Genomic DNA, 13076 nt, shown 5'->3' with positions numbered 1-13076 from the left:
ACTCAGAGAAGCTGTGAGCTATGCTGTACAGGGCTACCCAAGATGGATAGGTCATAGTGGAGAGTTTTGACTAAATGTGATCCACCTGGAGCAGGAACTGGCAAGCCACTCCAGTTTCCCTGCCAAGAAAACTCCATGGACAAAGATATGTTCATACTGAATGCCTAAAGATGTGCTTCCTAAGGCAGTGATGGAATAACCAATTCCTAAGGTTCCAGCAGCTGTTTTTACATATTTAACATGTATGCACAGACTTCTGAGATACTGGTGGATGAATGCCATGACCCTTTTATCTGCTGGTACCAGAAGCATCAGCTGTGACATCAACTGTACGGATTGTGGTATTCATCATTTTAAAAATATCATCCCATTAAACTTTCAGTTCTAATTATATGCTAATACTAGTTTTAAAAAAATGTTCTTATGTCAGCTTGTGACAGAACTGGAGCAATGACTGAGAGATTCAAACCTAGGGAGTCTTTGAAAAATATACTATTTTAAGACAGCAATATTCTGGTTCTAAATATCATGGACAATTGCATACTGGCTAGATTTTTTAAAATTAGATAACTTTAAAGTAACTGTCAACTTTTAACTAAATTTCAAGGAAGATTTCTAGCTCACCTTGAGAAACCCTCTTCCTCAAAGCAAGGCAGAGAGGAGGAAGCCTCTACATTAGCAATAGAAACATCGTCTTGTGTGGTAACATGGGTTGTTGCCAACAAAGTTTCCCTGTTAATGCTAGAGCAAAACCCCTAGAGCAAACTGGAGGGGGCCATGGGAGAAGAAGTTCTGTTATGCTAACAGGATGACTTTGTGGGGTACTAGCCCATGTCTTGCAGAGGCCCAGCGTTCTGCTTTTTTCCATCCTTCTGTGTCCCACATTCCTTTTCCTCAGACTTTCCTTTCCAGTTCATATCCATGATATTCAAAATGGAACCCTGTCCATTTCCACCCCTTCTATATTTCCTAGCTTCCTCTATCTTCTGCCTTCCCATCTAGGATTTCTAGAAGTACCACAGACCTAGAAAGTGCCTAGAAAGAGTTCAGAAACCAAGAGATGAGAAACCAGTACATAACATGTTTACATTTAGCTTATCCCTTTTTAATTTTTTTAGTTCCTATGAGCAATGTGTGTGTGTGTAAATATATAAACAAAACACCTTTCTTTATCAGTTCTGTATGTTATGAGTACTATAACTGCCCTAGTGAGTTATTAACAATTTTGCTGTAGTTATTTAAAAGTGACCATCAATTTGCAAGAAGCATCCTCAGCTACAGGGTTAGTGGGCCAAAACTTTCCACTGAAGGAAGGAAAAGAGTCCATTGTGAAAGGGGGCAAAGCTGCCTTCCCTTTTGGGGGCAGAGGGGAGCATTCACTAAATACCCCTGCAACCTCCCTTTGGCTAGTGACAACCATTGGAGTCCCATTTATCCTCATGTGGAATGATACCATGTCATGACATAGCTATGTTCTCAGCTTGCATCGGAAAATAAAAATAAGGCCTGATAAGCTGGGAGGGGCAGCAGTGAGTTTCATGCCGCCATGCCCTCTTGGAACCCCAAATGGAGAAAAGGGGCACATTGTCTATGAGCCATAGGATTCAGCAATAATAATGGAGAACACTAGTTTGATAAGGCAGAAGGAACCAGGTGGCAAAAGTAAGGGTCAAGAACACTAACCTTGCTGTGCATAGGCACACTTCCCTCTGTACTCCAGGAACTCCCAGTTCTCTGTTCTAGTTTTGCCTTAAACAACCAATTTCCACATACACCCTATTAACTGAAACAACCCTGAATAAAGAGTATGTCTGCCATAAACCTGAACTAAAGTTTTGTGATAAATCCCCTAAGCCAGCCATCCTGGCTGCCAATGAAAACTCCGCACACAGCTCCTATGATGTCAGTGTTTCCAGCTGTGATTCCACTCAGCTAGATTAGCTCTGTGGTGGTTTGAGGGAATAGCGAAAACAGAAACACAAGTTTGGTATTGATTTGTCTTCTACAGGCATATTTATGAGTGTTCTTCTAGAGGACCATGGCTTTTAGTAATGGATCATTCTGGTTGTTTCCTTCAAAACACTTTTCAACCCTGGCACTCTTCTCCTTCCATTTTCTTAAATCTCCCCCCGCAATGCCTTTTATTGGCGTGTTTGTCCACAGGCACATTTTCTGCAAAATCTCACAGATGAAATATGCATGATTTGCTGAGGCTGGGGTGGATTCTGGCAAGCCACTTTTGTGGCCTCATGAATAATGGTTGTCCATTGCAAGACAGAAGCGGGAACTAAAAATGCACAAAGCAGATATTCCAGATGGGAAAAACTCCCATCAAAGCCAGCCACATAATACACAGCAAGTCAAACTAATAAAAGCCACATATATCTACATGTTGCATTCATACCGGAGGATATTTGTGCCATTTGATAGATGAGAAACACTGAGGAGTCACTTCCAGTAAAGTGGTTAAATACACAGGTGTGTGCAGGACAACTCATTAGAGTGTGTACCCAGGGTTTTAATCTGTTTATTTCAATGAAAGAAGACAGGAGGGTGGACAACAACACAAACAAATATGGACAAGGAAGAGGTAAAGGGGCAAAAAGCTTACAGAACAATCACAAGAAGAGTGGTCAAGGAGCCAAAACAGGAGATTTTTTCCTACAGAGAAAACGACCTGTGCCAAGCTGACCAGAAGCGGGCAGAAGCGGGCAGCACTAAAAGCAGGATGGCTCCTCCTCTGCCTTGCTTGTGTGCCACAAGAGCAGTCCCTCATCCTCACAGCTCTCTCTTCACAAAAGGTGACGAGCAGAGCTCAGATAGAGCCATGAGATAGAGACAGGTGCAGGCAGATGAAAAAAGCTGGAATGGACCTGAAGCTTTTGCCTGGGGAGGAAGAGTTCCTGATCCTTCCTTACTACCACTGCTGGAACCAATCATCCCACTTCTGCTTCTAGAGACAGGCAGGGCAGAAACTACAGATGCATTTTAGAAAAATTCCAGCCTTTTTCTTCTTCCTGTGTCTCTCTCTGTCTGTTTTCTTTGATCCCACCATACATGCAGCTCATGTAATGTGATGGGTTTTTTTCTTTTCTCTGTGAAAGAAACTTTGAGCCTAAACATGACTGAGCAGAAGATGTATACAGAACTGGATCGATGCCGACAAATGCTTTTTCAACCAGCAAGTAAACAACACCTCCTCAGGCCAACTGCCATATCTCAAAACCATCTTTCCCGACTCGTACAACAACCTCCTTATAAATTTCAATCTTCCTTAAATGCTAAGCAAGCAAATTTATGCAGAAAAAGTAGAGCTTGAGAAGCCAAGGGGAAAATGTTTCATTGTCCTATGATAAAAACAAACTGAATTATGTCTCAGTAATGGGAACCACTACCATCCTTGTGCAGTAAAGGTAAATAAATGCCCAATAATCTCACTTGCTTGGGTTGTTGGAAGTACACATTAATGAAACATCTGCTCCAGTTTGTCCCTGGCAAATTGAAAGCTTCTATTCATGAAATGCAGATCAAAGGAAATTTCTGACATGTAGCTTTCAGCAGCTATAGTAACTATGAAGCAAATGCTATATTTGTATTTTGGAAGTGGAAGCTATATTTATATTTCTAAAAATCATTATTTAGAATATGTTCCATTATGTTCAGAATATCATTCTGGAATGGCAATTGTAGATTGCTATTCAAGTATTTATTATCTGAATTTCAATATGAAAAGAGTCTGTCCTATCTCCAGTTCCAGGTGTTCCTTATGTAATTTGTTAGTAGGAAATTATATTTAAAAATGACCTTCCAGCCTTATATTAGTTCCCCTTCCTGAATCAGTGGTGTGTATGCTACTCTGCAGAAACAAGTGGGATGCCTGTGGTATATTGGTATAGTAACTGGTTGCTTGCACTGCTTTGTAGTTTATGTACATTGTTTAGGGTGCATGCATAGAAAAGCAAGTAATAAATACTTTAAATAAATGACTGATCAATGGTAGGGTGTCCATAACAAGATTCACAAGGGGGTGGAATGAGCCGCAGAGTGTTTAGGTGATAGCCAACTAAGTTTTACTCAGAGTACTGTAATAAGAAGTTACACAGATGCAAATCCTGCTGAGATTTCAAGATCACTGGGCCATATGTTGGATTGCTTTGCTTGTGTATGGATGAACATTGTTATGTACTGAGTTGAATAGGATCCAAACTGTAGCAGTCTGATTGGTCCTAGAACAATAGGATCCAAAAGGCAGCAGTCTGATTGGTCCTAGAACAATAGGATTCAGAATGCAGCAGTCTGATTGGTCCTAGAACAATGCAGCAGTATGATTGGTTGGCAGGAACCACCCAATCCTGCTCCAGATAGAAGTGAATCCACAACCTGATTGGCTTACAGCAGAATTCCAGAATTAGCCAATCATGTGCAGCCCATTGTGTAAATAATGTATATAAAGCAGATACTGTGAGGGGACATTATTCATTCCTCCTCACCACTATGAGCTGAATAAAGAGCATGAAATCACTTTGCGACTCTGAGTATATTTCACTGGCGACGAAGGTGGGATCCCGCTGAGCTGACTGCCACACACAGCACCGCAGCACCGCCAACTGCCGCACCGCTGCCTCGCACCGTGTATCCAGGCTTCAGCTCCGGGGCACAAGGAACTCAGAATGGCAGCCAACAGCAGCTTCTCGCCATTCAACCCAGCATCTGGAGACTGGGAAGCGTACGCCTCCCGTTTCACCTTCCTCCTAGAAGCCAAAGGGGTCACCGACGAAGAAGACGCCAAGAAGAGGGCGATATTCTTCAGCGTCTGCGGAGAGGAGACGTTTGAAATCGCCCGGGCTCTCCTTGCGCCTGAAGACGTCGCTACTGTTCCATACAAAACAATAATGGAACAGCTGAAGGGGCACTTTTCGCCGCAGCCCTCAGTGGTGGCTCGTCGAAATGCCTTCTACGCAAAGCGGCAAGCCCCTGGGGAAACCATAACTGGGTTTGTGACCTCTCTCCGCCAAGCCGCCCGGTTCTGCAACTTCTCAGAGCTGGAGAACATGCTTCGTGACCGCCTCGTCGGTGGCCTGAAGGATGAGAAGCTGCAACGGCGCCTCTACGCTAAGAAGGACCTAACGTTCCAGGTCGCTCTGGAGGAGGCCCTGGCAACAGAAGCTGCCGAGAGGTCGACCCAAGAGGCACGGCCGAGCCTGCCATCCCAACCGAGGGTCCACCATGAAGACCTCACCGACGACTCAGGATCCGACAGGGAGGAGGTGCACCGAGTACAGCAGCGCACTCAAGCAGCGCACAGACCACAGCTGCCTCGACGAGAAGGAGGGAACTGCGCAAGCTGCGGGGAGAGTCACGAGAGGAGGACCTGCCGTTTCCGCAACGCAGAGTGCAGGCAGTGCAGAAAATCGGGACACATCGCCCGGGTGTGTCGGGCTCGGCCCACCCGACACCAGGCATCAGATGACCAATCCAAGAGCCCCAGGTCCCGGGGCCCAACGCACCAAGGCAACTCGACGGAGCTCACGGACTTCCAGGTATACCAGTTGCCCCACCCCAACGTAGAGAAAATTTATGTAGAGGTACAGATAGAGGGGGCCCCATGCCGCATGGAGCTTGACACGGGTTCAACTCTATCCATAATCTCGGCAAGGACCTTAAGGAAACTGTGTCCCACTGGGGGTCCCAAACTCAGGCCGGCCCCATTCACCCTCCGGGACTTCCAGAAACGTAAGGTCCCCACAATGGGGGTGGGGACCTTCAGGGTGCAATACCGAGGGTGGACGCGGCAACTGGACTTGCTTGTGGTCAAGGGCCCCTACATTAGCTTACTGGGATTGGCATGGTTTGGACCACTGGGGCTAGCTGTCACCGGGGTGAACCACACTAGCTTACAAGTGGACGTGGACGCCATATGCAAGGAATTTCCAGGGGTTTTCGATGGGAAATTGGGACAGTATACGGGCCCCCCCATTGCGCTACAGCTTGACCCCGCAGTACGACCGGTCAGGCTCAAGGCCCGCCGGGTCCCGTTCGCCTTGAAACCCCGTATAGACGAGGAATTGGACCGACTCGTAGAGCAAGGAGTGCTGGAGCCGGTGCCTAATGCTCCCTGGGAAACCCCAATCGTCACACCCGTCAAGCCTAATGGTTCGGTCCGCATCTGCGCAGACTACAAATGTACCATAAACAAGGCCCTCACGGCCCACGCATACCCAGTGCCAGTGGTCAGCCATGTCCTTACCACCCTGGCTGGGTCGAAAATTTTTGGCAAGCTGGACTTGGCCCAAGCATATCAACAGCTGCCAGTAGATGAGGCCACAGCAGAGGCACAGACGATTGTGACGCACAGAGGAGCGTTCAGGGTAAAGCGGCTGCAATTCGGTGTCAGCGTGGCACCAGGCATATTCCAGAATATAATGGACTCTCTCCTTAAAGGGATTCCTGGCGTCACCCCCTTCTTCGATGATGTGTTGATTGCCGGCCCCACACCAGAGGAGTTTGAGGACCGCCTCCGCACCGTTCTGCACCGTTTCCAGACGGCGGGTCTCAAGGTGAAGCGGGAAAAATGTCTACTAGGAGTGCCTCAGGTGGACTTTCTGGGATTTATGGTGGACGCAGAAGGGGTCCACCCGACTGGGGACAAGGTACGGGCCATTTGTGATGCCCCAGCGCCCAAGAGCAAGACTGAACTTCAGGCCTTCTTGGGACTATTGAACTTTTACCATTCCTTCCTTCCCCACAAGGCGGCGGTAGCGGAGCCCCTACACAGACTCCTGGACAAGCGGGCCCCTTGGGTGTGGGGCCAGCGCCAGGAGGCCGCATTCCAGGCAGTCAAGGACTTGCTTGTCTCAAACTCGGTCTTGGCACACTTCGACGAGAGGCTGCCGGTGGTGCTAGCATGCGACGCCTCACCCTATGGCATTGGAGCTGTCCTGGGGCACCAACTCCCGGATGGAAGAGAGGTACCGGTGGCGTACTTTTCCCAGACACTCAACACAACCGAGCGGAACTACTCGCAAATCGACAAGGAGGGTCTGGCAATCGTAAAGGGAGTAAAAAAATTCCATGATTTCTTGTACGGGCGGCCCTTCACCGTGGTGACTGACCACAAGCCGTTGCTTGGCTTGTTTGCCCCCGAAAAGCAGACCCCCCAAGTGCTGTCTCCTCGCGTCCTCAGGTGGTCAATTTTCCTTGCCAGCTACCAGTATGCACTGATTCACCGACCTGGGAAGGCGATGGGCCATGCGGACGCCCTCAGCAGGCTACCACTACCGGAAACAGGCCCTGACCCAGCACCTGCACAAGAGGTTATGAGCCTGGAGCTGCTTCCCGACCGCCCCATTCAGGCACAAGAAGTTGCACACCATTCCAAGAAAGATAGGGTCATCTCCCGGGTCCTGGACTGGGTGTGGAGGGGATGGCCCAGCAGCAGCCCCGGGCCAGAATTTGCCGGCTACACAACCCGCAAACATGAACTGTCGGCCCACAAGGGGTGCCTGTTATGGGGAAGCAGAGTCGTTGTTCCCCAGCCCCTCTGCAAAAGGGTCCTCACAGCCCTACACGAGACACATCCAGGGGTAGTAAGAATGAAGGCCCTTGCCAGGAGTTATGTGTGGTGGCCGGGGATCGATGGAGAGATAGAGGCCTGGGTCAAACACTGCCAGGCCTGCCAAGAATCCCGCCCAGATCCCCCAAGGGCCCCAGTCCAGTCCTGGGAGTCCGCCCGAGCACCATGGTCACGCCTGCATGTGGATTTCGCTGGCCCCTTTCAGGGGAAAACATTCTTCATAGTGGTGGACTCCTACACCAAATGGCTGGAAGTCGCACTGGTACCGTCCACTTCCACGTCCGCAGCCATCCGGGTACTACGCAGGCTGTTTGCAACCCACGGGCTCCCTGACACTCTCGTCTCAGACAACGGGACTGCATTTACGTCAGGAGAATTCCAAACCTTCACAGCGCAGAACGCCATCCGCCACATCCGTTCGGCGCCGTTCCACCCTGCCACCAATGGCCAAGCAGAACGCATGGTGCGGACCACCAAGGACACCCTTCGCCGCATGACGCAAGGGGACTGGGAGTACCGCCTTGCCACATTCCTTCTAGCACAGCACAGCACCCCCAGCTCAACGACTGGCCGGAGCCCCGCTGAACTACTAATGGGTCGGCGCCTTGCAATCAGATTGGACCGCCTTCACCCCGATAGAGCTCAGGATGAGGTAGTGGTGGGGGAAGGCAGGAACCCCCGGACCTTCGAGGCCCAGGACCCAGTGTACGCAAAGAATTTTGGGGCAGGCCCAGCATGGGTACCCGCCACAATCACCAGGGTCACTGGCCCCGTGTCGTACGAGGTGCTAACGGATGGGGGGCAATGCTGGCGCCGCCACTGCGACCAGATACGGCGACGATTCCCGGGAGAAAACCAGGAGGAGGACAGGTCAGAGGAGTCCCAAGGGAACAGCGGGGCAGTGAGGCCCATAGAGCAGGAGGGGCCAGCAGGAGAGGCAGAATCAGTAAATACAGAGAGGACCCGTGAGGCCGAAAGGACACCGGAACCAGAACCACGACTGAGCGAGCCGGTTGCACCAGACCAAACAGCCGCATCACAGCCAGCATCCTTGGAACACGAGCCAGAACCCGGAGCCCGGACCAGGGAACACCCCAGGCCACAACGCACACGTAGGCCGCCGGCATACCTTGAGGACTATGAATGCGACCTCCCGGGCAGGACTGGAACTTAGAGGGGAGGGGTGTTATGTACTGAGTTGAATAGGATCCAAACTGTAGCAGTCTGATTGGTCCTAGAACAATAGGATCCAAAAGGCAGCAGTCTGATTGGTCCTAGAACAATAGGATTCAGAATGCAGCAGTCTGATTGGTCCTAGAACAATGCAGCAGTATGATTGGTTGGCAGGAACCACCCAATCCTGCTCCAGATAGAAGTGAATCCACAACCTGATTGGCTTACAGCAGAATTCCAGAATTAGCCAATCATGTGCAGCCCATTGTGTAAATAATGTATATAAAGCAGATACTGTGAGGGGACATTATTCATTCCTCCTCACCACTATGAGCTGAATAAAGAGCATGAAATCACTTTGCGACTCTGAGTATATTTCAAACATCTTAGTTTGAATATCTATCTATCATCTATCTATCTATCATCTGTATTTTGGTAGTGGCTGTAAGCAGCCATTGCATTAGCAGCTTAAGGATATTCATGTCTTTGATACAGGAAAATCAGCGTTTGGAACATTTTCTACCAACTTTTCTTATTCTTAACTCCTAAGAAAGTGGTAGCCTTACTCGTTGCTTTTTTTCTGGGGGGACGCAGGGGTACACATACCCCTAAACATTTTGTGAATCTAAGTTTGGCCTCATTGAGGGGCAGTATTTCAATATGAGAAGGAAAATGAGAGTACCCCTAAACATTTTTTAAAGAAAAAAGCACTGGCCTTACCCATTTGTTTTCTGATAATTGGATGTGTGCTGCCTTAATGAGGTCCGATGTTAAGAAAGAAGAGTGCATAATTTCATCTTTACTTCCTCTTTCTGATTTATATATATTTTCCCAGTCTAAATTGTCACCAGCTGGTGAAAATTCTCTCAGAAGAATAAATGTCCAAACACTTCACCATGAAGTTGTTGCTTTTTTATTTAAAAAAACTGTGTTAATTGCTTTTGTTTCCCTCTGGCACAGTGGAAGCTCTTCATCTGGGAACATTAATGGCAGCCCATGGTTATTTCTTTCCTATCTCAGACCATGTTTTAACGCTGAAAGATGATGGCACCTTTTACCGGTTCCAAGTAAGTATTCCTGCTTTATTTCATTGACTTGACATGTAATAGCAAGGGATTTCTTCATTGTCAATACAGCAGACTTCTGTTCATGATGTGGTCCAGTATCAGCAGCAGCTACTGAAAGGGCATTTCTCCCCCAGCCACATACATAAAACACATGCGTTTGTGCAGGGAGTGGGGGAGAGGTGCCCTGATACAGCTAGTGGCTATAGAAGTGTTGTTGTTGTTGTTTAGTCATTTAGTCGTGTCCGACTCTTCGTGACCCCATGGACCAGAGCACGCCAGGCACTCCTGTCTTCCACTGCCTCCCGCAGTTTGGTCAAACTCATGCTGGTAGCTTCGAGAACACTGTCCAACCATCTCGTCCTCTGTCGTCCCCTTCTCCTTGTGCCCTCCATCTTTCCCAACATCAGGGTCTTTTCCAGGGAGTCTTCTCTTCTCATGAGGTGGCCAAAGTATTGGAGTCTCAGCTTCAGGATTTGTCCTTCCAGTGAGCACTCAGGGCTGATTTCCTTAAGAATGGAGAGGTTTGATCTTCTTGCAGTCCATGGAACTCTCAAGAGTCTCCTCCAGCACCATAATTCAAAAGCATCAATTCTTCGGCGATCAGCCTGGCTATAGAAGTAGCCATCTGCAAACACATCCTAAAGGAATAGCGCACAGACAGATCCACATTTAGTTTCTGGCAGTGTTATGTACAGAGCTTTGTTAGAAAAGCATTAACTGGAGTAGTTTAAGAAGGTGGCCAAAGGAAGAGGAGGGGTATTTATGGATACTTAGGAGAAGGGCAATAGCTCAGTGATAAAGTATTTGCTCTGCATGTAGTCAGTCCTTGGTTCAGTGCTCCACATCTCCAGATATGGATTAGAATCTGATTAGGAATGGATTTAGGCAATAGGAGAAGATATATTATTTAGCTATTATCCTTCCTTGCTCATATGAGTGAGATCAGCAGAGTACCATCCTTTGCAGCTTTAAACTTGAAAGCTAAGGCAAGACTGAATCACCTTCTAGAAACAATGATCCAGGATGCTTTAAGGCAGACTGGATTTTCCTAGTATGACCCCTTCCGCCCCCTCACTAAAAATATTAACCACACATGCATTGCTTTGTGAAGAAGTAAAAGTATTATTTACTTACGTAATCAAGGTCTCAAGCTGCAGTTAAATAGCAAAATGAAGGCAGGTTTATAACTTCTATCTAAGTTATAAAAGTACAAGAGATTCTGAGTGGCCCAAGGCAGAGGTATAGGCCGGTTCCTAGCTAGTCACTACAAAGATGCTCTCAAGCAATCCATTGCATACAGGAAAACTGCAACAGCCTATAGAGAAGATGGTCTGTGCTACTTCCAGAAAAACAAGTTATACTGTAAATTGGCACCATACTTGCTTTGGTTTCTCCTGCAAAGAAGAAGTGGTGAGTGTTTTCAGAAAATATAGATAATTGCCCAACTTTATAAGAAACACTTGATTCTATGCACAAAGTTATAACAACAATATTTGGAGTATCAATTTTTCTTTGCTGTATGACATTTAGATATGTTCAGTTGATACTGTTAGCCACTCCCCAGACAGTTAAATTTAGAAGTCAAAGGAAATGTAGTATGCATGTTTATATTTTGTCAGACATTAATTCCTACATTCTTCCATTTTTGTTTTATTTTGCAGACACCCTATTTTTGGCCATCCAATTGTTGGGAGCCGGAAAACACAGATTATGGTCAGTGTGGATCTCTCTTCTCTTTCACTCCGGAGTCTTGCATTGTATGGATGAAAGTCTCATAATCGTCTTTTGCATTTAATCCGTCTTTTTCACTAAACCACTCCTGGCTTTACTTTCCAAACCCAGGTCAAGAACTGCTAATGCTGAGCTCAAGATTGGCTTTGGTTTACAAAGTTTACTAAGGCAGAGGTCAAATCTGCACACAACATGGGAATACAAAAATAGCATTATTTTTGCCACTTTGTAAATGTGCTGACTCAGAAATTAATTCAAAGGCAGGGTTGGCACCAGATGTAGGCATTGTTGGGCACCACCCAAGGTCCACTCCCCAGAAAGGGTCCTACGGCTAACCCCTAGCTAGATCAGCCTGGTGCTTTTGCTCCTCCTCTGTCTTGCTGTTACTGCCTGGTCACTGTTCAGCTATCCTGAGCACACGAGCAGCAACAAGAGAGAGGAGGAGATGAAGCTGCATTTTCCATTTGCCTTCTGCTCTCCCTTTGGATGGTTGTACAGTTTTGTCCCAGACTGAGATTGATTAGTGAACTGACAGTGGGGGCAACAGGAAGGAGGAGGTGGACCCACTCAAAGCATCTTGGCCAAGGGTCCTCCGAAGCCCAAAGCTGACACTGTTCACTGGTAGTGAATTTGACATTTGTGTTTGGTTGAAACAACAGCCAGCGATCAACTTAAGAATGCCCAAAGCTGAGAACTAATTCAGACTAGGTCACAGAGATGTGAATCTGTGCATGACCACCATCCCATGGCCCATTTGCTAATAACTTTCTAACATACATTAGGTGTCAAACAGGCATAGGCAAACTCCGGTCCTCCAGATGTTTGGGACTACAATTCCCATCATCCCTGACCACTGGTCCTGTTAACTAGGGATGATGGGAATTGTGATCCCAAACTTCTGGAGTTTGCCTATGCCTGGTGTAAAATGTTACTTAGATTTACTTTTATTTCAATCTCTGCCCCATAAACAAAGCATTAGGTGACCTCTTGTAGTATTCTTGTGAAAGACAGCAAGAGTTTGAGAAGTTCACTATTAAGTGGTCCATTACATTTCTCTTTGACATAAAGTTACTTTCCTTTTTGATATTTATGCCATGTATTATGCATGCAGGGCTTAAAAATTAAACTTAACATTAAATTTGAAACACATTCAACACATTTCAAAATGAAGCACCTTATTCATTCCACAAAATGAATATATAAATGTAAATAGGCACTGTCAAAAAACAACAACCCTGGCTATGGACATTTATTGCGTTGTACTGTGCCCAATCTATTATTGTGTTGGATTGTTGCCCCATTGTTCTTTCCTCCTTCACTTATAATTTTCTGGACTATATACATGGCATGAAAGGAGCAAGTGGTTTTGGTTATAGTCTTAAAATTAATACTGCAGAATTGACAAAGTGTGTGCATAGTGACTGAGTGGAAATTTGAAATGTAGATGGAAACAGGGAATCAACGTTTTAAATAAAGAGGTTTGGCTTTGGCACACTTAAAAATGATATGTTCACCAGGTTGTCAACATTATT

At 46.8% G+C, this 13076-nt stretch overlaps 1 protein-coding gene across 6 annotated transcripts in view; it reads left to right on the top strand.

Annotated features, from left to right (window-relative positions):
• Positions 1-13076, top strand: part of RGS7 (regulator of G protein signaling 7) — a 125498-nt gene that overhangs the window by 85783 nt on the left and 26639 nt on the right. For all 6 annotated transcript variants that reach the window (XM_080997754.1, XM_080997758.1, XM_080997757.1 and 3 more), the window contains exons 5-6: positions 9707-9813; positions 11475-11526. In XM_080997754.1, the coding sequence (XP_080853880.1) occupies positions 9707-9813; positions 11475-11526 (159 nt within the window). The remainder of the gene's footprint in view (positions 1-9706; positions 9814-11474; positions 11527-13076) is intronic.

This window comes from Podarcis pityusensis (assembly GCF_964106645.2).
Source record: "Podarcis pityusensis genome assembly, chromosome: 3".
Taxonomy (NCBI): Eukaryota; Metazoa; Chordata; class Lepidosauria; order Squamata; family Lacertidae; genus Podarcis; species Podarcis pityusensis.
This window is presented reverse-complemented; position numbering and strand designations above follow the sequence as displayed.